Source organism: Acanthopagrus latus, chromosome 7 (assembly GCF_904848185.1).
Source record: "Acanthopagrus latus isolate v.2019 chromosome 7, fAcaLat1.1, whole genome shotgun sequence".
In the NCBI taxonomy this organism is placed as follows: domain Eukaryota; kingdom Metazoa; phylum Chordata; class Actinopteri; order Spariformes; family Sparidae; genus Acanthopagrus; species Acanthopagrus latus.
In genome coordinates, this window is record NC_051045.1 from 29,547,154 (window position 1) to 29,571,508 (window position 24,355).

At 40.2% G+C, this 24,355-nt stretch overlaps 2 protein-coding genes across 5 annotated transcripts in view; both read left to right on the forward strand.

Moving 5' to 3' along the window:
• Positions 1 to 487: 487 nt before the first annotated feature.
• Positions 488 to 18,028, forward strand: LOC119022823 (zinc finger protein PLAGL2-like). 2 transcript variants are annotated; one of them, XM_037104178.1, is made up of 3 exons: positions 488 to 504; positions 700 to 831; positions 11,047 to 18,028. In XM_037104178.1, the coding sequence occupies exon 3, from the start codon at positions 11,494 to 11,496 to the stop codon at positions 12,793 to 12,795; it is 1,302 nt and encodes a 433-aa protein (XP_036960073.1). In that variant the 5' UTR covers positions 488 to 504; positions 700 to 831; positions 11,047 to 11,493; the 3' UTR covers positions 12,796 to 18,028. The 2 variants fall into 2 exon arrangements, with proteins under 2 accessions (XP_036960073.1, XP_036960072.1); XM_037104177.1 differs by lacking the exon at positions 488 to 504 and having other exon boundaries at positions 622 to 831.
• Positions 18,029 to 20,609: 2,581 nt separating this feature from the next.
• mfn2 (mitofusin 2) overlaps positions 20,610 to 24,355 on the forward strand; it is a 31,222-nt gene continuing 27,476 nt past the window's right edge. The window contains exons 1-2 of one of the 3 annotated variants that reach the window (XM_037104162.1): positions 20,610 to 21,058; positions 22,313 to 22,378. The gene's annotated coding sequence lies outside the window, so the exon portion shown is untranslated. The remainder of the gene's footprint in view (positions 21,059 to 22,312; positions 22,379 to 24,355) is intronic. The other 2 variants (XM_037104161.1, XM_037104160.1) reach the window with 2 other exon arrangements.

Consider the following 24,355-nt stretch of genomic DNA (forward strand, 5'->3'; position numbering starts at 1 on the left):
TGAAGAAAACCACATGCTATCGACGTCATGATGTGTACTACCACGCCTCTTTTGGTTCAGTGTGAACAAAGGTGGCATTAAGGTGAGCCTTCGTTGCAGCGCTGATGTGGAATCTCTGCGTGAGAAGGGCTTCTGTCTATGTCTGTTACGACTACAAGCTACACTGCTCAGATCTTCTTCTTTGGGCTTTAATGACAGTAGGCAAGCCAATTTATAGATACATTACCGCCACCTACTGGCGTGGAGTTTTGAGCAGTAGAAAAAAAAACAAGCTGATTGCCCTGTCTTTTTAAGAAGTTAATCAGAAAATTGTGTATTTCCTTTGTATTTTTCTAGCTTCTAGTGCTGAAATGAATCCCTTCTTAATCACCATATCTGTTACAACCTATTTGTGCATGGATGACAGTTTACTGTTTATTACAGTGTGAACACAGTCCAGTGGGGTGCTTGCCTATGCTATGGAGGGTTTTTATTTAGACCTGTAGGCCTTTTTAATATTCTCAGGTGAGTAATGGCCATCTCCTCCTTTGGGCCTCTGCTCTGTATTCATATGAACATATACTTGTTTTTGAGTAATTTAAAAAGGGTTCCTGTGACACTTGGCTATGTAAACTTCCGATCTTGGTTACTTCGTCCACCATATGCATGGCTATGTAAAGTATGTGAGACCCAGCACTGGGTGTGACGTCACTCTCCCAGAATGCATGGCTTCCAACGCGGCGCCCAGCAGTCCAGGCCCGGACTCTGAGAAACATCTCTAAAAGTCGTTCCAAAATGTCGATGTGGGGACGGAATGGAAGGTGGACGGAGAGGTGGACTGAGGCACAATCTGTAAGTAAGGTTGTGTTCATGTATGTTGACCTAAGCAGGAGTTTAGGCCTGTTTGGTTGAATATGAAGGAGTTAGCTCCCGCAAGACAAACTCCGGTACAACTTAGTGAAGCGCTCATCTTTTGTTTTTTAACCAGCATGCTAGCTCAGCTAACTACCAAACTTCACCCACAGCCAAACTTACACTAGCCGGTTTGTTCACTCGATCTAAAACTAGTGTAAGACAGGTGCAAACCTCCGGGCACGAAGCCTAATTTCACCTCCGCCGCCGAATTTTGATAATGCAGCAGGCTAGCATTCAAATGTAGCCCCCGTCCGGTAACGACCCCGTCCCACCAGTCTCTACCAGTTTAGACTTCGTCATTTTAGTTAAGCTGTCATAGGGCTTCGTGGAAGTTTTTGCCTGACTTTATTTGCTATCGAAAACGCAAGCATTTTCGCTCAGAAAAATGGAGTTTATACAGAAAAGTGTACGGATTAAAGCTTCATCGCAGCACCATGTTGAGGACCCACAAGATGGCACTATCGGCTCCCATCACCGTAGTCTTTATGAAGTTTGACTCAGAAACCGCAAATGGTAGTAAATGTGTTTTTTAAACATTGTGCTTGATGAAAAAGTGGCGACTCTATGATAGAAGAATGGACAATTTTACAGTAAAAATTTAATCCAATTTGATTACAACATCGACGGTATTAACAACAACAGAAACAGCCACTCACTCAGAAGCATGGCCTAGCTCTGAATGTGGTGGTCGCACTCCTCTGACGGATTTACATGCTTGATATAAACTGCTAAATATTTTTTAAGGCAACACGTTACGTCTGTGAGTTTAGCTTGTATTTTTTCAAGTCCACCCTATAGCCTCAAATCACAAGTGGCACTGAGGGAATTGCAGTAGGACCTAATTAGATTTCCAAATTAACTATTACAGTTGTTTGGAATAAAGAGCTGTTACTTACCCTTAACATGTGTTTAGTTGTTTGTAGTCTGGTGATATTCTGTATTGTTCTTCTGGTCAGCAAACCTCATGAGCTGAGGGCTGGGCGATATGGCCTAAAAATCTTGATTTTTTCACACCAAACTCGATTTACGATTTTGATTGATTGTATTTTTTCCTTCTCGAGAACAAACTTCAAATTACAAAGAAATTATTAAAAGCATTGCATTTATTTTAATGCTATGATTTTAAACACATTTGTCCTACCAACAGGGCAGCTTCAAATTCACTTGAAAAAGTATATAAAAGTGCATCCTTTTGAAAAGACTGTCCCTTTTTGATAAAATGCTTTTGTCAACATAAATTTAACATGTCAGATTGCTTGCTATTATAAGAACAGATCAGTTTTCATATTGGTATTGATAAAGTGTTAACATTACTTTTATTAAATACTTTATTTTACAAAAGGTGCCTCCGTTTACAAAAAAGTATTTTATATTCCTTAAGATATGTAAACTGAATTAAACATCTGCATGCACTGCACAGTAAACATCATATGTTAGTAGATGTACAGGACATGAGGTGCGTGCTTGCTGTCTGTTTTACACATTTTTGACCAGGAAGATGAGCCTGTCTGCCTCCTCTGGCTTGATTCAGGCCCCGTTGAGGTTTTGTTGCACAAACCTGCAGTCCAACATTTTCAGTGTGTGGATGAACCTCCAGCTTTTCCACTGTATATACGGGCACCATATTTTTAACAATATGCAACGTGACTGCATCCGTAAATGCTGTACACCGGAAACCTTTCTTGTCATACAGGACACAATGATAAAATGATTGCGCTAATGTTGGCAGCTTTATAGCGGGTTTATGTGGGCTGCAGCAACAAGTGTTCCATTATGATACAGGCGTCTTTTTGAGATGCTAAAAAAAAAAATGGGTCGGAACAAACTTTGCCCACTATGAACAACGGGAGCCCATGGCAGCGCAGCAATTTAAATTATGGAGCCCCAGATATGACATGGTCAAAAAAAATTGTGGCCACAATATTGCTATAACGTGCGCATGAAATACTAATTCGTGGCCGCAAAATACTAAATTGTGGCCACAAAATACTAAATTGTGGCCACGAATTAGGTATAATGTGCGCACGAAATACTAATTGATAATATTAATATCATTCCTGGACAGCTTGGTAAACAAATCCAGTGCACCTTCTCTAGAGACTGCAATAGCCTACATGATGTCCTTAAGTGTCTTACCGTATTCTGTTCTAATCAACATCTTGTTCTAGTCAATATGAATATTATTTATTGGTGTTTTGTGCGCAAATTATACCTACTTCGTGGCCGCAAATTAGTATTTTGTGCGCATGTTATACTTATTTCATGGCCACAAATAATTAATTTTTTTACCATGTCATGTCTGGGGCTCCGTAGAGAATAGTCAGTTCACTTTGATCTTTCTGCAGCGGAACACATGGTGCATCAGTGTCAAACAAATCCATGTTGTCAGTCTGTCTGAGACACACAGCAGAGCAGCTGCAGCTAACTATATTTGCTTAAATATTTGGGTGGTGTTAACACAGAATGCGTGATGATTACAAGGGTTAGAATTACTGCACTTTGTTGGATCCTCAGCAAAGTCACATGTGAAGTCACTCTGATTAACTACACATGAGAAATTATTTAAAATTATTATATTTTTTTCTTCCTGCAGCTCGTGTTAAAAGGGTTAGTTGTTGTACACTGTCATGGATGAAGAACGGCTGATACATTGAGTTGAGATGACAAGTTATATGTCAGATATATCCTCAGTTCCCTACAAAATCTGAATAAAGTGGCAGCTGGCTTGAGGTAGATTGCCAGGAAGCTGGGAGTTTCTGGTAAGTAAGAAAAACTTTTTGTTTCTTTTTTGTCACAACCATTAACAGAGCTTGTTAGCTAGCTTGTTTTACAACGTGGAGATGGTGATATGATTCAGTACAGTAGTCAAAAGAATATCTAAACTCGCTATTTTTTATTAAGATCTCCAGTGTGCTATAATTAAAAATGGATATCAAGGTCCCTTTATTTTTGCTGTCATGAGTTGCTAACATCCATCTAGCGAGCTGTTGTTCACAGAGGGTGGAGCACAGTAGTGTCATTTGTCAGTGTCGCATAAGGTTATTAATTTGGCCTTCTGTAATATTGCACCTGTGAAACAATCCCAGGTGTAGATTGTAGTGGTGTAGTGAAAGGGGTATCAGGTATAGTTTTTTTTTTTAATGCCGATATTGTATTCAAGTGTAAAACTGTGGAGTTGTGAGTATCTTACCTGCACGTCAGTTTTTGTGAGATTTATTTTCTCAGTGCACATGATCACATGAAATCTGTCAGTAACTTGAAGCAGTAATATTCCTGAATTATTTATCACCGTTTTGTGCATGCTTGGACTATTTCTTCAGGACACATTGATCAGGCCAATTTAGTAATTCTATATTTTTGAGTCTAGTCCTCATTAGCATTTAGGCACATGCATAGACATATTAACAAGGGCAGAATTTCTGTTAATGCCACTATATCTGGTTATGCAAATATATCCCTTATTTGTGTAACCAGGGACCTGTTTTTTGCATTCACAATGGCCAGAAGTACAATCAACCCTTCCTCAATCCAACCCAAGTTCCATTTATTTTCTGCCCTGCCATACATAAACTGCAAGCTACTTAACTGGATATATCTTGAACAACATTGCTGTTTACTGTTCAATATGTGCTTTGTGCTCGGTTCTTTTATTCTGAAAAAAGAAAAAAAAACAAGTGAATGGCATTCTGTAATTGTAGTCCTTTCTGTTGACTTCTTGAATTTATATTGCTTGACTCCCAGAAAATCAAAATAAACACTCCTACAGCCTTCCTAAAAGGGACAGGCGTCAGCATGGTTCTGACTGTCAAGGCTGTCCGACCTAGCAACAGTAACTAAGGAATAAATAAGGAATTTTAATAACAAAGCTGTGTAGCATTGATTGCCATGCACTCTCGACACAATTAGGAAATTACTGCATCTTCCAAAAGCCTCTAGTAACTGTTGCCCAGGTTTTTTCATTGGTGGAGAGAAGAAGCTGTGCATCAGGTGCTTCAAAGAGACCTAGGATTAGTTATGTGATCTTTGCTGTTAAATAATCTTTTTCCCCCCTTTGTCTTAGCAGATCCGGAAGAATGCAGGAACAAGTGGTGGATATCAGCTGGACAGTGATGTGCAATACCACTGATTTTTTTTCCCATGTTATACCAAGTAAAACCAAGACAGGTGTTGCTGATCCTAATAAGAGAGGAATATAAAGCAATATGCCGCCATGTAAACAATGCAAGGAACTCCCATTGTTTAAACATAAACACACATTAGACGGCTGTGAATCACTTTCCCTGGATCAGTGATCAACATCAGATGTGTTCAGTTCTGGCCCGAAGTCCTGTACAAATTGATACAGAGAGCATAAAATGAGGTAGATCTGATCTGAGGTAAAAAAAATAAATAAAATAAAATACAAAATATGGTTTAGCCTTGTTATATAACAGCATCCAGTAAAATTGAGGGAAAAAATGCCTGCTACAAATAATAGTGACACTAACCTAGTAAGTGCAAAAAAACAGAAAACCATGTAATAATGCACAGGTAGAGAATTAAGGCTAGTGAGTCCACAAACTCGAAGCTCACCCAGAAATCAAGGTTTTGACAGGCGCTGGCTTCCTCCACTGAAACAAAGTCCTGCTCAGCTCCATTGTCTGTGATGCAAAATCGCGCTGGATGAACACACCATACTGAGCGCTGTCAATGCCACAAAGTTGGCGCCTGACCTCGCTGAATGCAGCCTGAGCCCGAGCTATCTTGGCTGTGTAGTCAGGGAAGACTGAGATGGTCATGTCTCTGACTGTAATCTGTCAGAGCTCTCTAGCGCGGTATAAAATGTCAACACAGTCACTGGGATAATGAAATCTGCACACAGTGGTTCGTGGACGATCACCGGGTTTGGGTTTGGGTTGAAGGGTCCAGTGGAACCGATCCAGAAGCGGCTCCTTTACCAAATTGAACGCTTCCCTCAGTAAGGCGGTTACAGCAACAGTGGTACAGGTCTTGGGACCCTCTGGTACTCCCGAGATCCTAATGTTGTTACGCCGTGATCTGGACTCCAAGTCTTCATATTTATTTTCCAGCCTGGCTACGTTAGCTGCGAGGCACTTAATAGTAGTTTTCATCACGGTTATGTCAAGGCTGCACTTGGTGAGTGCATGCTCCATCTTTCCAAACGTACCTGTTAGCTTGGACGTGGTAACATTGGTAGCAGCTTTATCATTCGCTAGCTGTGTCTTCACCGCTTGTCAAACTTGATAGTAGACAAAGCATCCCCACGAGTATCCTAGAGTTCCTTTTTAAAGATATCAGCTTGAGGGCAGTGATGTCAAGGTTAGCGTGCATTGAGGCGGCCTCTGCAGGAGCCGATGGCTCACTCGAGGATGTGGTCACGGTTTGTGGACTAGGCCTCAGTTGTGTCTGAGTAGTATTGTGAGCTTTAGAGTTTCTTCCAGACATGTTACGCTGTTAAGATTTATATTTCCCCCCAAAAAAGTACTGCGGAGTGAGACAGGACTAAATGTGTGACCAAAAAGGGCAGATAAATTACAATTTTAATCGAAATTGGCAGGAGCCTCCAAATTCATGTCCTACTCCATTAAAGCTCAACAGCACCCTCCCTTCCTCTCCTTTTTAGTCCAAACAAAAACAAAACAATTTGTTTGACAGATTAGAGGTTAATTGTCATTGTAACAAGACCTTTGGGGTTGTTAGGTTGTTAATGCTCAGTGTGGTGAAACTACATCTAATCTGGGGTTGTGTGATTGCTAAAGTAATAGTTTGGGTCTTCTTATCCCCTAGTCAGTGCATTACCTGCTACTACTGCAGGTAATACTTGTGTATTACCTGCAGTAGATATCAGGGATACAGACATCATACAACCCCACATCAAAAGTCCTGAATTAGAACTTTGACATTTGGTAGGTGTTTCCATGTTTTCATTGTCTCTTATTGTAAACTTGTTTTTACTGTTGTTGTTGTTGTTATAATAAATTTAATTGATGCTTTAATTGCTCAAGTTTACTGACTGTATTTTTTGAATGAAATGAGTCAATAAATAATACTTATTTAGTATTTACTTTACCTATTTTTTTACTTGAATGTTGCAATTTCTGTTTAGCTTGTTTGCTCTTTATAGGCAATCCTTTGTTTATAAAGGTCACGACCAACATATCACGATTGGACATTGCCTATACAGATGTAACTGTTGTATTTCTTGCTGTCCACTGCAATTCTTGCACTTGATAAAAGTAATCCTCCTCCTGCTTTCACATCTGGTTACTGAGACCTTTTTCCCTTTATCTGCTGGAGGTTCTCTACATGAGGGTTAAAATTGCAATCACTTTCCTTTTCTTCAATTCTTATCACCTGTTCAAAAACAAAGACAAAGCATCTTTTTGAGTGAGGTTTAATAGTTTCATGGTAGGGTTAGAGTGTGGCCCCACTAGCCATACAAGCTAGTTACACTCACAGGTGTCTGTGGCTATAGTTTGGTCTCAACTGACAGGAGCTTGCAGGCTAAACTGGAGTAGCCTTGTCAATACAATATGTAGCTGTTCTCCCACCAGTACTTTTGGCTGCACTGAGTCAACCGAGCTTTCCCTGTTTGCTCTTCCATCACTTCCCTTCTCCACTTTAGCAAGTGTGTGTTGGAAATCGATACTCAAATTTTTTTGTGGCTACTAACTACGAGTTTATCTCCTATTTGTACCAAGCATCTGCTGTCTTTTAACTGTTTCATCATGTTTGCTGTCAGTTGTTTTGGGAGTCATGTTTTGTTACTGCTGGTAAAAACATAATCCCTGTAATGCTGCTTCATGAAAAAAGTTTCTAATTAACAGAGGACTTTATTGTGAAGAGCTCTGTGTTTGTTCCTGAATAATCAGAGCCACTTTGTTAGCAGTGATTCTTCAGTAGTACTGCTGGGATCAGAACCAGAACATCATTGGTTTAAGACAGCCCATCAAAAGGTAGCTCAGTTGTGATGAAAATGCAAATCCCTTTATCAATGTAATGGAAAAATATGTGTTTCCCTATATGAAGTAGTGTGTCTCCTCAGGGTTGCCGTAGGGCTGGAGTTGACCACCAACTCGCCACTGTTGCCACTGCCACTTCCTGCTCTCGTTCTGACAGCCACCTCTAACTGTCTTGCCCAGAAGAGGACACTCTCCAGTCACTAGCAAAGTAGGGCTGTAATCTCCCAGTCGACTGTTTGATTTATTGATTGATGCCTTCTGGCTCGACCAAAATTCTGATTGGTCGATTTTTGGCGTGTTAATTACATGCTGTTATGGCAGTGCGTAAACACGCAGTGGGTCGTCTCCATCCTGATGCCATGTGTCCTGCATATTTGACTTCATTAGGAGGAAAGTACCAAGTGCTATTAGGGGTGTTTTCAGAGCACCTCTATTTCACAGGTAACAGTGTGTCTTTAGAACACCCCCCTTGTTGTCACTCTTTTGGATTAGCCCATCCCACTACAGACAAACAGATTAAAGAATGTACTAGAAGGCCTCGGTTTGGTGGTTTGTTAAATATTTATTTATTTTTAAGCGTTTCATTTACAGTCATTCCTATTCTACCATGTCAAGACATCAGCAGTGTGGCAGCATTTTATAAACATAGAAAATGGAAAAAATGCAAAATTTGCAAACAACAGTTTGTATATCACAGCTTGACTACAAATATGGCATATCACCTAAAAACGGTAAGCTGACTTGTCTGTGTTAGGTTGCTCCATCCGTTTTAAGTATATGAACATATCAGAAGTGGCATATTTCAATGTTTTAGTCGGATAATCGTTTTATAACTGCAGGCACACCTGCCTGCAGTTCCATCAGGGTCTGGTTCATCCAGTCGGGACTTATTTTCCTGAAAATGACCGCCGTTCTATACATTATCTCGTTATTACACAGCTACTTGCCAACATGGAAAAAACTTCCCACATTGTGCCTTTTTACAATTTATTTGTTATATTTATAGTGTTTTTCAGCAGAAAAATATAGTTTGCAAAACCGACACTGTTTCGCTTATACCTCTTCGCTGCTTTCCTCTTTTTCTTTTCTTGACTGTTGATGACAACTCAGCCTTTTGCCAAGACTCGAAATCACTGTATTTTCCAAAAATATTAAAGTTATATGAAACTCATCCATACTAGTGGCCTAGGAGTACGTTGTTTCCTATATGAAGTAGACTACAGATCAGCTGACATTGCTTTGCGACTCAATACACTTGGGTGATAAGTGACTGGGCTACTTGCGGAGCAAAGATTCAAGAACATGGAGTGCTACGAAATACATGAATCAGAGGCAAAAAGGCCACTTTCCTTGACGACGGTCAAATATGCTTAGCAGTGGTCAATTATACGAAAATAATTGACCGCCGAATGTTGGGAAGGCCCATTCAAGTGAATGGAGCATTCTACACCATTAAGAAGAGCCATGTAATTGCTATATTCCACATAATAGTTAACTGAAAATGTAAAAACAGAGCTGTATTATATTTGATAATGCTGCAGACAAAATCAGTTTCAAGTCACATCGATGTGGTGTAATGTGATCATAACATAAGACTTAGTGGTTCTCGATGTCCGACCATCGCATAAGGGCCACTCTTTCTGCTGAGTTTCTACTGTTTGATTCACCTCTTCATACATCCTGGGCACAGCTACCTCCATAATGTGTTTGCAAGTTGGGATCACATAGCGCGGCTCCATGGTATTTACCATGTACCTGAAGCCGGTGTTTTCAGCCACACAATAGGGGCACAAATCACGACAAATAAAATGCACTACCTACTCCATAATCTTTAGAGCTTTAGCTGAGGTAGATGGAAGTCTGTTTGTAGTGTCATCCAGAGTAGTTTGGCTTGGGTTGACAGGTTTTGGTGGCTACGGTAACGCTACTGTATCTGCATGGTGTCTGACAAGGTGAGCTTGCAAGTTGGTTGTGTTACCTGAATATTTTACTGCAGAGTGACAGAGCTTGAAAAATGCATTTGCTTTATCCAAGTCCGTCCTCCTCCCTGGTTTGTTTTTGAAACCGTAGTGCGCCCACACATCGGCTTTGTATTTTGAAGGTGCCGCTCTAATCTGTCAGTAGACATGCTGCTTCCATTTCTCACTGCCAGAAATGTCACGTGGCAATTCGAGGCAACCAGTCATACTGCATGTACAGGAGCAGAGGTTGTAGTTCACAGCCTGTTTAAAACATTTTTTTTTAATACCCATTTTTGGAGTTGGAAATCTGTGTAGTATATCATGTAAATAGATATTGCAGTATATGCTGTATCGATTTATCGCAAAGCCCTAGTTTTAAAAGAATCTTTATTTTCAAACCACAAGTCTGTATCTTAAAGCTGCAGTCTTGAGTTTTGAGAAAAAAGTGCACTTAGCAGAAAGAAAATTTGAATGAGCACAGATCCCAGGTCCCATCCTCTTCCTCTCTACTGTGTTGCAGCCCTGCCTTCAAAGCCTCTCCCCACAGCCTGCTGTGTATGAGCAAGCTTGTAACAGAGGATGCCAGATAACCAAGATGGTGTATTCAAAATTACAACAACAACACAAGCCCCAATTGTTCTCGCTCTGTTCAGTACAACTGAATTACAATGACTAGTGCCTCATGTCAATCACTGTAGATATCCCGTTGAACAAACAATATTCCCCACATCGCGGTAGACAGTAGTTACCAGGTAATCATTCAGGTAATCATCCTCATCATGCTGCCTTTCTGAAGCATGAGTAACGTTATTTGTTTAAACCAATTCAGCCACTTAGGAGTGTGCTGAACCCAAGCGTTTTAATTGTCCAGTCTCTTGAAAGACACTTTTGCTAACCTGTAGCCATAAAGACAAAGTCTGACAGTGGAGTTAGCATACAAGGTAACAAGCTAGATTTAGCAGTAAGCTATGTAGCTCCACTGCACTATGGTTAAAACATAGAATGAAACATACCAAGCAGCGGCCCTTACTCGTTCAACAGAAAATTCCTTACAGTCCCGCAGCTCCCTCCACCTCTGAAATGATGCTCCGATATTTATCCTAGTTCGCTCCTGTGTAGTTATGTAGCCTGCTCATTGAGCATACGTTTTACTATGCCACACCACTTAAGCCAAAGATATTTTCACATTTGTAACACAAGTGACTTTTATTTTTCCTCCTCTTTTGCAGGTCTGTGAAGATGTTGCGCTGCCTCTGTGATTCAGCTGCTCTTACTGTGGTGCTCAGGGCTGCTGAATACTAAAATAGACTGCAGACCAACACAAGAGCACTTCTCAGGAACACACAGACCCAGTCAGAGCTTCCAAAGCCCCTCATCACAGCAGCCCTTTTGGGGTTGCTATGGCAGCTGCTGTCACAGAGACCAAGTGCTGGACACAGGCTTGCCTCAGTAAGGCAGGACAGACCACTAGTCAGTGCCACAAGAGACCATCAAAGAGTCAACAAACAGCACTTAGCATTAATTCTAGCACTCCAAGTTAACAAAACCACCAAAGGTCTTGTAGGCTGATGGTCAGCTTCCTGGAGAATCCTCATGAGTCTTGTCTGTGTCTGCTCAGGCTCTTGGCCAGAGTCCCTGTGCAGCAGCAGAGCCAGTACTCTTCCTTCTGTTAGACCATGTTCCATCAGCAGGATCATCTGAAGAGCCAGCTGCAGGAGAGCCACCCAGCCAGTAGGCAGCTATTCCACTGCCAAGAGTGTGGTAAGCAGTACAACACCCAGCTGGGTTATAGACGCCACCTGGTGGCAGCCCACAGTGCTACAGCGGGCCTGCCTTGCCCAGAGGGGGCTCCTTCCCTGCTGGAGCACCTGGGCAGCCATATTGACAGGGTGCCACCGCCAGAGGGGAATGCTAACGCAGCTGTGCCAGTGAGAGAAAGGAAGTACTCATGTGAGAGATGTGACCGCCGTTTTTATACTCGTAAGGATGTACGGCGTCACGCTGTGGTGCATACAGGGCGCCGTGACTTCCTCTGTCCACGCTGTGCACAACGCTTTGGCCGTAGAGACCACCTGACCCGGCACTTGAAGAAGAGCCATGCCCAGGAGTCAGGATTGATGCCACCCTGTACACCCAGCACTCCTGTGGCTACACCTACCCCAGCCTCAAAGTGTGTGGTGAAGGAAGAGCCCAGCTCTGTGACGTCTGAGATGGGCTCTGGTTCCAAGGAGCCTATGGAGACTTATTCCAGGGACATGTACAACTCATACCCCATGGCCAATCCTGTCCCTGGGTTGGGCCACCCTCATGGCCTTATGCAGGGATCTTTGTCATCAAGCATGGGTGTTGGTCGGCACATTAACCCCCAATCTTCTCACCCACACCACCATCACCTCCAGCCACCAGTTGCTCCACAGCAGCAGCCCTACAGCAACATGGCCAGGTACCAGCATGGATCTACCTCATATCCTCGTGCAGACGTGGACAGTTTCCTGCTGGAACTGCAGAGTGCCCCCCTACCTCACCCGAGTGTGGCCAACTCCTCTACCTCTACTTCTGCCTCCCCTCAGAGGGAGATGTTGGGTGAAGGGGTGAGTTCTGGTGGTGAATCCCATCTGCTGTCAAGGAGCCCTGCTGTCTCCTCTACGGAGGTGTCCTGCACCACTAACATGGACCTCGGGCATCTGCTGGGCTTTTTGCCTTTCAGCCTGCCGCCCTACAGCCCTCACATGGGAATGGGAGGGTTAGTGATGAGCTATCCACCTGCCGCCACCACCACCACCACTTCCTCTCCATCCTCTTCTACTGGGTTGTCCTCCCAGGCTCCAGGGCCTTTCACTTTCTTCCAGCCTCCCCAGGCTCATGTACCCCAAGGCCCCGGAGCCCATAACCACAGCCAGCTACCTCAGGCCTACAGCAGTCCTGCTGTGAGCTCTCCCAGCTCCCTACCTCACTACTACCAGGCCTTTCAGCAGTAAGCAGTTCTGTCCCCACAATTGTTGCCTTCACAAAAGCTCATGGATCTTTCATGAAAAGGGTAAAACATGAAAACGGCATTTATTTTTTATTGTGATGCAGATGTGTAAATTTAGCCTGTCAGCGCTAATGATGCTAATCTTAGTTGTTTTTTGTTGAACACAACAAGTCACCTCATCAGTATTACCTCATTATTTTAAAAGGAAGCTTGAACCTTTGTGGGTAGTGTAGATGGTCTCAGTATAACCAAAATAGAGTAGTGCATCTTCAGATTATTACGAACAATGGATGCACTTGTGGAGAATGTGGAGAGTCATCCGGTTCTAGGTTATCATGGAAAATGCAACAATGTTAATATATGTGTGGATATAACCCCAGTTAACAAAAGTTGGGATGCTGTGTAAATTGGAAATAAAAACAGAATACAATTATTTTCAAAAATCTGTGGTAACCAACAACACAAAAGTGTTTCTGAGCCTTAGTAGTAATAGCCCTATATACGGTCACGTCTTACATGAAGTGGTGAAACTCACCCAATCCTTGCTTGTGACCGATTGAACCTTTCAACGATGCTGCTTTCATACCCAATCATGGTACTATTGCCTTTCACCAATGAACCCGTTTACCTGTGGAATGTTCCAAACAGCCGTTTCTAGAGCATGCCACAACTTTCCCAGTATGTTTTGCCTGCCTTTACTTGTTTGATTTATGTTGTTACCATCAAATTTAGGATTTACATATATTTTCAAAAATCAGTCACAAGTTGGTGAGATAAAACATGTTTTTGTACTTTTCAGTTATATGTTAAAAGGATTAGTAAACTGTAACATTGTTTTTTTTAATATTTTACATGGCATCCCAACTTTTGTTGGTCATGGTTTATATTTCTATCCAGTAATGTATCATGTTTTGAGCAAATTTCCCCTTTCCTTAATGAAACTGACTTGACATTTTCTCATTTTAGAGTAGGGGAGTATAAAACAGCCATACAGAGTGAGAACTTTTGGTGTAAGATGTACTCAGGTACAGTTATTGATTACATACAACAACAAAAAATGGAAAATGCAAACTCAAAACTGACCAGCACTGTCTGAATATGATATCCCATCAAAACATGCAGTAAAGAGCTTCCTATCCACTCATCCTGCATGACAACAACTGATGTTTCTGTGTAAGTGAATCAGCAGACCAACCATTAATTATGTGGTGTAAATTTAACCCTTTTCTTTGTAATTCAGAATTAAGCTTTTGCCTATTTTAAGTGTCTATAAAGGCAGTTATTAACAGCAACACAACAACTATACTGTGTTTCCACCAAAATTAGCGAGTCTGTATGTTTTTCTTTAAATGCGGGTACCCTCGCAAAAAATCACCTATAGACCCCACTGCCACAAGGCAGTCCATCAGAGATTTTATCTAAAGCGTTATGTTGTACATCATTGACTCTACATTTCACATCATGAATGCACCGGAAACAGTTGCAACACAAGAGAAAACAACAATAGACCCATTGTGAAAGAAGTATCTGTAAAATGGTGGATAAATTTGGGTCTTGCATTTACCGGTAGATCAAAGCCGAGTTGAACCGTGATAGACCCATGTCTACTGCAGAGTTGAACAGTTAATGAACAATCATGCCGGAATTAAAATGCAAAAGCAATTTCGTACCATCATAATCCAAAATTATGATTCCCTTTTTATTAAAAATAATAATAATAAACATGATCTGACATTCTGAAATGTAAAACCCCAATGTATGAATTCACTGTTTTATTCAAAACAGTTACTTTTCTGCGGCACTACAGGGATCACCTGTTCGCTGAAAGTGACTCCCGCTGACTTCTTAATTGCAGTCCCTCACAACTCTTCTATGACCCTTAAATCCTTTGAATCCCCTGCCTTAAAAGGTCAAACAGAGCACTCGGAAATGTCCAGTTATCAACACTGCGCAAACCAGGTCACTGATCTCAGGGTTGCTGCCTGTCCCCATTGCTTTATATTAATTATTTCCATCCCAAACTCAGCACAGTACCCTTTCTTAACTGTTGAGAAACAGGAAATATAAGATGTTGACTTTCACAGTCATTTTCAAGGTCAGGAACAAGGAACATAAAAGCACTTTGCAATATGTTGTTCTATCTTCATCATCCTGATCATCCACGCCTCTCCACATTTTCAGTATTTTTCATAGTGGACGGTGGAAACCCTAGCTTTGTGATGTGACCTGGGGCACTTGTAACAGCATTTTGATCAAGGCAAAAGAAAGTCTCAGAGTGCTCTTTTTTTTCTGTTCGAACTGGACCACTGGATCTGAGCAGGTTGAAACTGTGACCTGCTTGTTGTAAATTACTGAATAGAAAGCAGCATCAATTCTACAGAGAGCTTCCAGAGCACTTGTACCATTGTTTTCTTTTCTTTCTTTTCTTTTCTTTCTTTTTCTTTTTTTTCACTTGATTGAAACCCATTCCTCAAAGGCTCTGGTGCTGGATCTCAAGAGTTTCTGATGTAATAAGGACTAAAAGGCTACCCCCCCAATATAGTCCTGGCCTCTGTGCTGCAGGGGCTCAGCAAAGCCAGAGAAGGGAAGCAGTTGAGGGGCTTTCAATGTCTTGAGATCCAGGGTTCCTTCAATGAGCCTCACTGCAGCACGACAAGCATAATGGATCCCACCTGGAAACTTAACAATAATGAAAAAGAAATGGTCAAATGTAGTGGAGATGGAGGAGTCCTCCAGCTGGATTTTGTGAATAACTGATGTGATGTTGGAAACAAGATATTTAGAGATAGTCAAATGGTGATCTCTTTTCTGCCTTACTTCCATGGACTTTATATTGAAGGACTTCTCTTGCTAGCATTGTAACCAGCCTCCAATTGTTGCACCAATGTCTTAAAATGCTACTGTTGTGCCTCTCTGAGAGTGTCTAATCTCTTGATAGGGTTTAAGCACTTATGACATTTCAAGGATGGATTTGATCTGTACCTCAAACACACAGAACTGTGTTTCTGTTTTAATTTGTATTTGCTCCTAGTTATTTTGGCTCTTACTTGTGCCATTAGATTGAAACTATAAAAGTAGATTTTATGAATCTAAACTCTTTATCTAGCGGCAGAAATTGACATTGTAATTCAGTCAAACTTGCTACCTCTACCTTATCTTTCTGCAAAAATCATTGAAAATAGTGTTAACCTGTAGAAAAATAAAAAATGAAATAAATGTAAAAATAGGCAGTTTTTACCACTGTTGAAAATGGGGATATGTTCAGAATTCAACTTTGAAGGACCAGGTACACACAAATTTAGTGGTGTATTCTAGGGTCAAACATTGTTCTCTATACTTGCCTTTAATATTTCTACTTATTTACTACCTCAGAAGAGACAGGTGACTGTCCATCTAACTGCAGAGAAAATGTTTGTGTAGAGTTTTATTTTTGTCAGAAGAAGCACATGTACTTTGTAGCTCCATAGTGTTTTTTTTTTACTGAGATTAGCTCACAGCAGAATGATGTCTAGTGCAAGTAGCAGCTTTCACTGCACTTGTTCTTTTATAATGCTCTCTCTGCCTCTTAAGTCTGGAATGTTTACTTTGTTTATGAATTTGGACCTCGGTATGAAGAAATTCTGCAGTTGCATGTTTGAATTTATGATGCATTTCACCTGAAATCAACATCACCTCTAACTATTCCAAATTAACGTTCCTTGTCTGAGTGATTCATATTAATCTAGAAAAATGTGTTTCACTTGCTGGCTCTAGCTGTGTGATGGTTTGCCGCTTTTCTTTTTTGTCTTTGTTAATTGGATGTATTTTGGTTTTTGTCAGTTTTGTACAGGCAAAATAAGGAATTTGAACACATCACTTTAGGCTCTGGAAATGATGGACATTCATCGTTATTTTGTGACTTGCAAAAATACCTTCCCCTACATTAGGGCTTAATTACCGATCTGGGGCACCAGGCACAAGGGGCCCCTGACAGTCCTATATTCGTAATGTGTCTTTTAAGTCTTGAAAATTTGATGAATGGAAAAGTTGAAAATATCCCCCACTTAGTCAAAATATCACCTCAACTGAAAGGGCCTTCTGGTATGCCCTGCATTATAGCTACTGTCCTTAAAAGAAAAATAACAGGTCATTTAAAGGAAAAGTCTGCTGCTTTTTTAACGTGTTCCCTATATTAACATGTTTTGGCCTGTAAATGACTCAGATTTATCAAGAGTTTTGGAACTGGTCCAGTAGATTGCCTTAGCAGGCAGCCATGCCATGACGACAGTGTAGTGCTTTTGGGCAGCTGTGACTCTAGATTACAATCACACACACCACAGTGTTTGTTTTTGCCACTGACAGACTGGAGATAATTTTGTCAAAATTATCTGACAACATTAAGGAATTAATTCCTACAGAGATGGACCTTTTGTTAAATAATATTCTTCTTGTAATGGAAATACAAGTGTCATTTTAGGAGGAGTCTCACTCTGAAATCCTGTGAGAAGACGACTGTGGAAATGTGGGTCAGATTTGGAGAGAGATGTAGTTTACCTAGAAGACCTGAGTGGAAGATTCCATGAGGTTTCAGCAATAGACTACTCCTTGAACAAGACTTTCTGGTTTGGCAATTTATTATTTAACATGATAACAATTTCTCTGTAAGAAACGTTTCTGTAATGTAGACATAACATTAATGGTCAGAGTTGCCCCTAAGTATTACATTGCCACCTTTACAGCGGTATTGCAGCTTCCAGCTGAGTCAATCCATTAGATTCAAAAACCTTTTGTAAATATAAACGTTCCAACACCAAAACATTAAAATAAAGGGCCTATAAACCCCGCCCCCCACCCACCCACCCTGCAGTCATTGCCCTGTGACATCATTAGACTGTTACAAGTCTGCTCTTGCTGCGTAGTGTATGACATGTTAGAAGATTGTGTTTGTACAACATAAACACAGTTGAAGCATTCCAGACTGAAGGCAGAGAAGCGGAGCAGAGCAGAGGATACAGAGGACACCAGCATTCATTTCACTAAATGATTGTTGATCGTTCAGTACTGTTGTGTTGCCTGCATTTAGTTCGGCTCTGAGAACCACTACAATGCAGTTTTCACCACCTTTAAGTTAGATATGTTTTGCATTAGGTTTGTATTATCATTTAATAGGTTAGATGACAGTGAAAAGAAGAGGAGTTGTCATTTTTGTCATTGTCTAAGCATCAAGTAAAACAAATAAATAATTCTTTAGATTTGAACTGTGTCTTGTGTGTTGCTATAATGAGGTTTAGAAGTCTATATTACCAAAATTTTGGTCAGTGATTAAGAAACCGGTATATCCAAACATGTTCATTCACCTAACAACCAACAACCACCACCTTTAGTAGGGTCAAAACGTCCCAAGACTACCCATAGACTACCTTTGTTTTGCATTTATTTCATATGGAACACTATTTTGTTTACTTACAAATGACAACACAAGCTTAACCGTTTAAATTGACTTTTTAATATCTTAGCATTTGTTATGCCCCCTTTCACTTTTGGCTTTCACTTGGGCTGGAATGGACTCCACAAGTTTGTGTAAAAACTGGCCGATGCATATTCAACATGAGCATGAACATGATAGTTGTCCACAAAGCTTGAAATGTTACAGAATACTTGGCTTTATGAGTCTTTAAGTGCCCCGATAAATGCTGAGTGGGGCTGAGGTCTGGTGACTGTGGAGGAATGTCCATTACAATCAGGACACTGGTCTTCTTTTTTCTTCAAGTACATTAGTTCTTGCAAAGGTTTGACGAGTGTTTGGGCTCATTATCCTGCGCAATTTGTGGTGTCCTTGCCAGTTCATGTGCATTCAATCATTAAATCAAATGGGGGACATACAAGATATTCAGGAATTTATGTTCATCTTTCAAAGATTCAACTTTCAACAGAAAATGTTAAGCTTATATTATCATATGTAATGATAAAAATCCAACATTTTGGAACACAAGATCAAAGCCATGGTAGAGAAGACTGAAGCCAGGCAACACGTATTACTCTGTGGACTAAATAGTAGGCTGACAAACAGCCAGACACAGTGTGTTACTGCAAAAATGTCCATGCAGAATTTTCAAAAGGCATAGATGTCCCCCAACTGCAATACTCTTACATAACCAAAATGAAAATCACTTCACTTCCATTCGGTCAAATTGTGTCACTTTTTGATGGAATGTTGAAATTGTTTGACAGAACAACCTGACATTGTGTCATAAACACATCATGGCAGGCCTAACTAACTGACCTAAATAAACTATTCACCTTCACGTGTTAGCATTACAATTAACTGTCGTATGTGAGTGGTATAGACAGTGGCATGAAATCATTATAATGGTGTCTTGAATATTTTTGTTTTTCATTTTAATGACAAGTCCAAATTGTTCCAAATTGGTGAAGTGTCTTTACACTGTTAAAAGCTTTTTTAAGGGTGTTTTGATTGTAGGAATTTCAAGGTAGAAAGAGAAAAATTAAAGGACAGGATGGTAGAATTGGGAAGGGTGTGGGTTCTCAATGGGCTGTTAAAGATAGTGGATAAACAATTACAGCTTTAAATGACTTCTCTTAAAAGGACAGTATGCCATTTTGGAGTAGAAATTAAAACTTATATTTCGATATTTGATATGTATTAATGAGGTTATACAAATTCAGAAACATTTCTCCCTATGCAAACAAACAAGCTGTTTAAATAAGGTCCCAGAGCATTGAGGCTACAATGGTGGCAGTGTTAGCCACATAAAAACAAAGTAAAACAGTAAAAATTGAGTTGTCCTTAAAGGTCAGTTTGTTTTCTTAATGAGTGAATAAACTGCATAAACAAAGGGAGTTTGTTTAGGCAGAAAAAAAATCAGTTAATATAGATCTCTGTCTTCTGATTGAAACGTCACCCTTAAATATTCAAATGAAACAGATTTAATATAAATAATATTGCTTCTTTTTAAGTAATGATGTTGTACAGTAGATGGTGGCACGCATCTTTAATGCTGGTTTGTAGCCCGATAATAAAACCAAAGAAGAAGAGTAGGCTGGCATCAAGAACATTAAAGCATTAAAACAGGATCAGCCAGAAACCATCAAGACCTAGTTTATATCATCTATGTAATACTGTTAGCACATTCAGCTGTCAGGGTTAAGTTATAGTGTTGATGCACATTTACATTTACATTTTTTTGTCCAAAGTGACTGACAGTAATTCATACATACACACACTGATAGCGGTGGCTGCCAGGCAAGGTACAGACCAGCACATCAGGAGCAGTTTGAGGTTCAGTGTGCAGACCAGGGGAATCAAACCAGCGATCTTCTAATAACAATACGCTGGCTTTACCCATGATCCACAGGGGTAAAAACACACTCATGAACCCCAGGAAATGAATAATTAGATACATTAGTGAAATAACAGCCAGGACAGAATGTGTATAAGTTAATATCAAACTTTCAAAATCAGATGGAGATAAGAATTGTATATGGGGAAATATACAATGGCAAAGTTATTCGGGTAGTACTACAAAATTAGGACATTTATCTACACGAGGTACAAAATAAAGGAGAGATAAAAAGTAATGAATCAGCAGAATTGAACAAGTCATTTTCATAGAACTGGTCACAGCAGCTGTCACTACAAGAGAAAAATTGTTGTTATTTTTCATTAATTCTTCAAACATTTTTTATTTTTATTTTTTAAACACACATACACACACACACACACACACACACACACACACACACACACACACACACACACACACACACACACACACACACAAAATCAACTGGACTTAACAGTCCATTAGTGGTCGAGTAAAGCCAGAGGGGGGCAGTGCAACCTGAAGGACGGCAACTGTCGTGAAACCTTGAAGCAGAAGAAGAAGAAGGAAAAAGAAGAGAAGGAGGAGTATCCCCTGTTTCAAGCGTAATATTGAATCCATATCTAATATATAGTTAAAGGTCCATGGTAATATCTCGAGGAAACACTATAGTCGCAGGTATCGTGCTTTGGACGAAACTTGGATATCACCAGCCTGCACCGGTCAGCGCTGTAGAGTAAACGAAAGGAACAGTGTGTTGACAAGGCTGCGTTCGCTTGTCCCATGCAGTGACGCCACTGCGTTCACATAGTATAGATAGCTGGACATTACTAACAGTCAGTGGCGTAGAGGCGTGAACGTTGGTAACATTAGCTTGTAGACATTTCAAAAGCCAAGGGGCCAAGATGCAAGAGGATTATCTGTGAGCAACGACCCTCATCCACGGTAAGTCACGAAACCGAAACAGTTCAGCTTGACACTGGGCAGGCTAACGTTACTGTACGTTAGCTATAGCTAGCTTAGTCCAAGTTCACTGGAAGGGTGGTTAGCTTGTAATGGAGCATGGATTTGTCCCCCTAGGCGCGTTGTCATGTCAGTCAGGACTAACATTCGGGAACTTGAGTTAAAGAATACTAACGTTAACACGGCAAAGACTGTAGTGATGTAGATATAAACCTTAACAAGATATGTTAGAGTTCGATGTTTGACAGCTAGGTGACGCATGTTGACAAAAGCTAGCTTGCAATGGTGTTATTTAAGTAAACTGGTTTTAGCCTGACGTGTCTGTGTTGCTTTTCAGCACTGGTCTAATTCACACGTAGCAAAATAAATATAACAGTCAAAAATGAGACATTTAGACCGCCCACTGCGTTATCCTCAAATTGTGTGAAAGGTCACAGCTGCGTAGTGGCCTTGGCTCGCACGTACAGACAGTGGATATAGACACTGGCTTGGTTAACCGGAGCATCTCTTGCAGTCCAGTAAAACATCTCTGATGTTCATATCGTCACTGCTTTAGAGAAGATTAGCTCATGAGGTTCAGCTTTTGTAAACATTGTCCGAGCGATGTAGAGTGCAGGTATTACAGCTGCAGTTCTTGGTGCTGGGTGGACAGTACGACATTTATTCCACGGTATGTGTTATTTCATCGTGAGGTTAATGTAGCATTGTATCACAAATAAATACTTAACTCCAAACATGATTCCACCTCTCTTCACTCCATCGACAATGTGAGGGAACATATTGTAATGGTAAAAAAGAAGTAGATGTGATTGATTAGTGCCAAATGGATAGCTTGTCTTATAATGTAGGTTAATTATTAAATGTAATGTGATTCATAATCACAATCAGAGACAAGGGGCAGGATCAAGCAACTCTTTAATAGAAACCCTGAAGTATGTTGCTCTTACATAAGCACAAAAGTCAGTAGACAGGGCATGCCTATCAAGGAAATGTTCGTGCCACAACAACAGCTACACATACCAGCATGGACCATGAGGCAACAATTGCTTTCACCCAGTAACAATGTTCATCTGAAGTGTAGTTTGCTATTGTTTACACATGATTACTGCATCTGTTAACTCCCAGACATGGGACATGACCACAATTAGAAACAGTTCCTTTAGAGACAATTCCTTTCTCATTGTCATTATTATTATTTGGATAAAAACATAAAGCTTATTTCATGCGCACACACAGGGAAAGGTGAGGAAACAACAGATAACCAAAGGAAAAGTCCAATCTTCGATATATCTTGCAGGTGAGGTGAGTGTGCACTCCGGTCAAATGCTTGCCTGGTTGCATGCATACATGCGGCATCATTCAGATTAAGTAGGAGTGAGCTAACGCACCTAAATAATGTAAGCTAACACAACTTTTGTGATTTTTGAAATGCAAATTAAATCACTAGAAGTAAAAAGCTAATGTTAGACTGTAAACAGACAGAACAGTCGCATGACCTCAACATCATCATCACAAATCATCTTACAACACAATTAGCTCATTTGAGGGGCTCACAAAAATATCAGTGTGACAAGTCATAACTGAGATTGTTAAATCTGCAAGCCTTACAAGCAAAATACACATGATAGATTGGTGAGTATCATCACAGTCCCTTGATGATATCGCAGTATTTTTGAATTGATATTGCAAAATTGGGTAAATCATTACATCCTTTGTATACATACGAGCAAGACAAAATGGACAGGAATGCGTGATTGTTCTAAGAAGGATCTAAGAGACATGCCAAAACTACAGTTTTTGTTTCTTCAGATGTTGAGAAATGTTTAATCTGGCTCTCCCTCATGACTTGAGTGATATTATATATTATTTTATTGGCCCTTCATCCTAAAGTTGCATTCTATGGCTTGATGCTGATGAATTGTTAAGGGATAAGAGTTCTGAACAAAATGGACACTTGTGAGCAGTAATATGCAAATCCTCTATGAGTAGATGATAGGAGGCTGTCCAACAATGATGCAGTGATCATCATCATTCACTACGAGATTGCTGTGCAGCTGAGGTTCTAGAAGTTTAAAGAGTTTAGCCATTTTTATACTGGGCAGCAATTCTGCAATTTGTCCTTTTTGCAGCTAGGTCCATGGATATAGACAGGGCAGTAAATTGGGGATCTGTTTTGGTCCGCCAGTTTGCTCCCTTGGAGGGTACACTCATTTCCGCCTCAACTGCTATCTAAATCCGAGGCGCTGTAAATGGGTCTCCTTCCTGCCCTCAATATTATTAAAGAATAGCCACTGACAAATATCCCCTAATTCAATGATAAACACATTTAATTTCTTATGACTTCTTTGCAGCTTTCACTATGATCAGCAAAAACAGGAAGAGCTGGATTCTTTACTGGCATTAATGGCTTTTAGACAGATTGCAGTGGCGCGCCTAACTTTTTAATTTCAGCAGGGTTAGGGTTACTCCCCCTGTGTGGGGGAGGGCCACTGCCAGGTAAGTGCTGCGCAATGGAGGGGGGGTGCCAGCAATGTATGCATGAGAGTGATTGACACTTCTCAGACACTCCTCTTAGCTCTGATTGGTTGTGTTGATCCAGGAGTCACTGGGTGGACCCATAGACAGCTGAACTGTAACTTATTCTACTGTCAGATCATAATGACAATTTTAGCAAATATAACAAAAAATAATTACAGACTACAACTTTTATTCAATCTGTTTTTATTTGTCTTTTTAAACCGCATTTCAAATAGATTGTTAAATTCCATTATTTATTTATTTATTTATTTATGAATTCATTAATGTATTTTTAAATTATGGACTTGTTAACTGTTAAATGTTTTTGTAAATGCCTTTTTAATTTGAGCTATTTATTGATGTATTATATTTCATTTGGAAATTCTATTAATTTTTTTATTTCATTGCCCATTAAAATATCAAATTACAAATTAACATAATGTAATTAATTTAGTCTACTTATTAATAGTTTCATACAATAATGTATTAATGCCTCTTTTGATTGTACAATTAGGTAAATGCTTTTTTTTTTTTTTTTTTACTATTTCCATGACACTTGTGGTCCTCCATATTATCTAGCCTGTCTAGATGTCTTGTGTATAATATGACTGTATCCAAAATATAATTCAAATTAATCCAAAGTAGTGGTTGGGTCATGGGTTGCCTGGCACACATCACAATGCTAATGCTGAAGTGATACATCAGCCCTAGTTTTGACAAGCTCACTTTAAATTTTACTTGTGTCAATCCAATCTACACTGA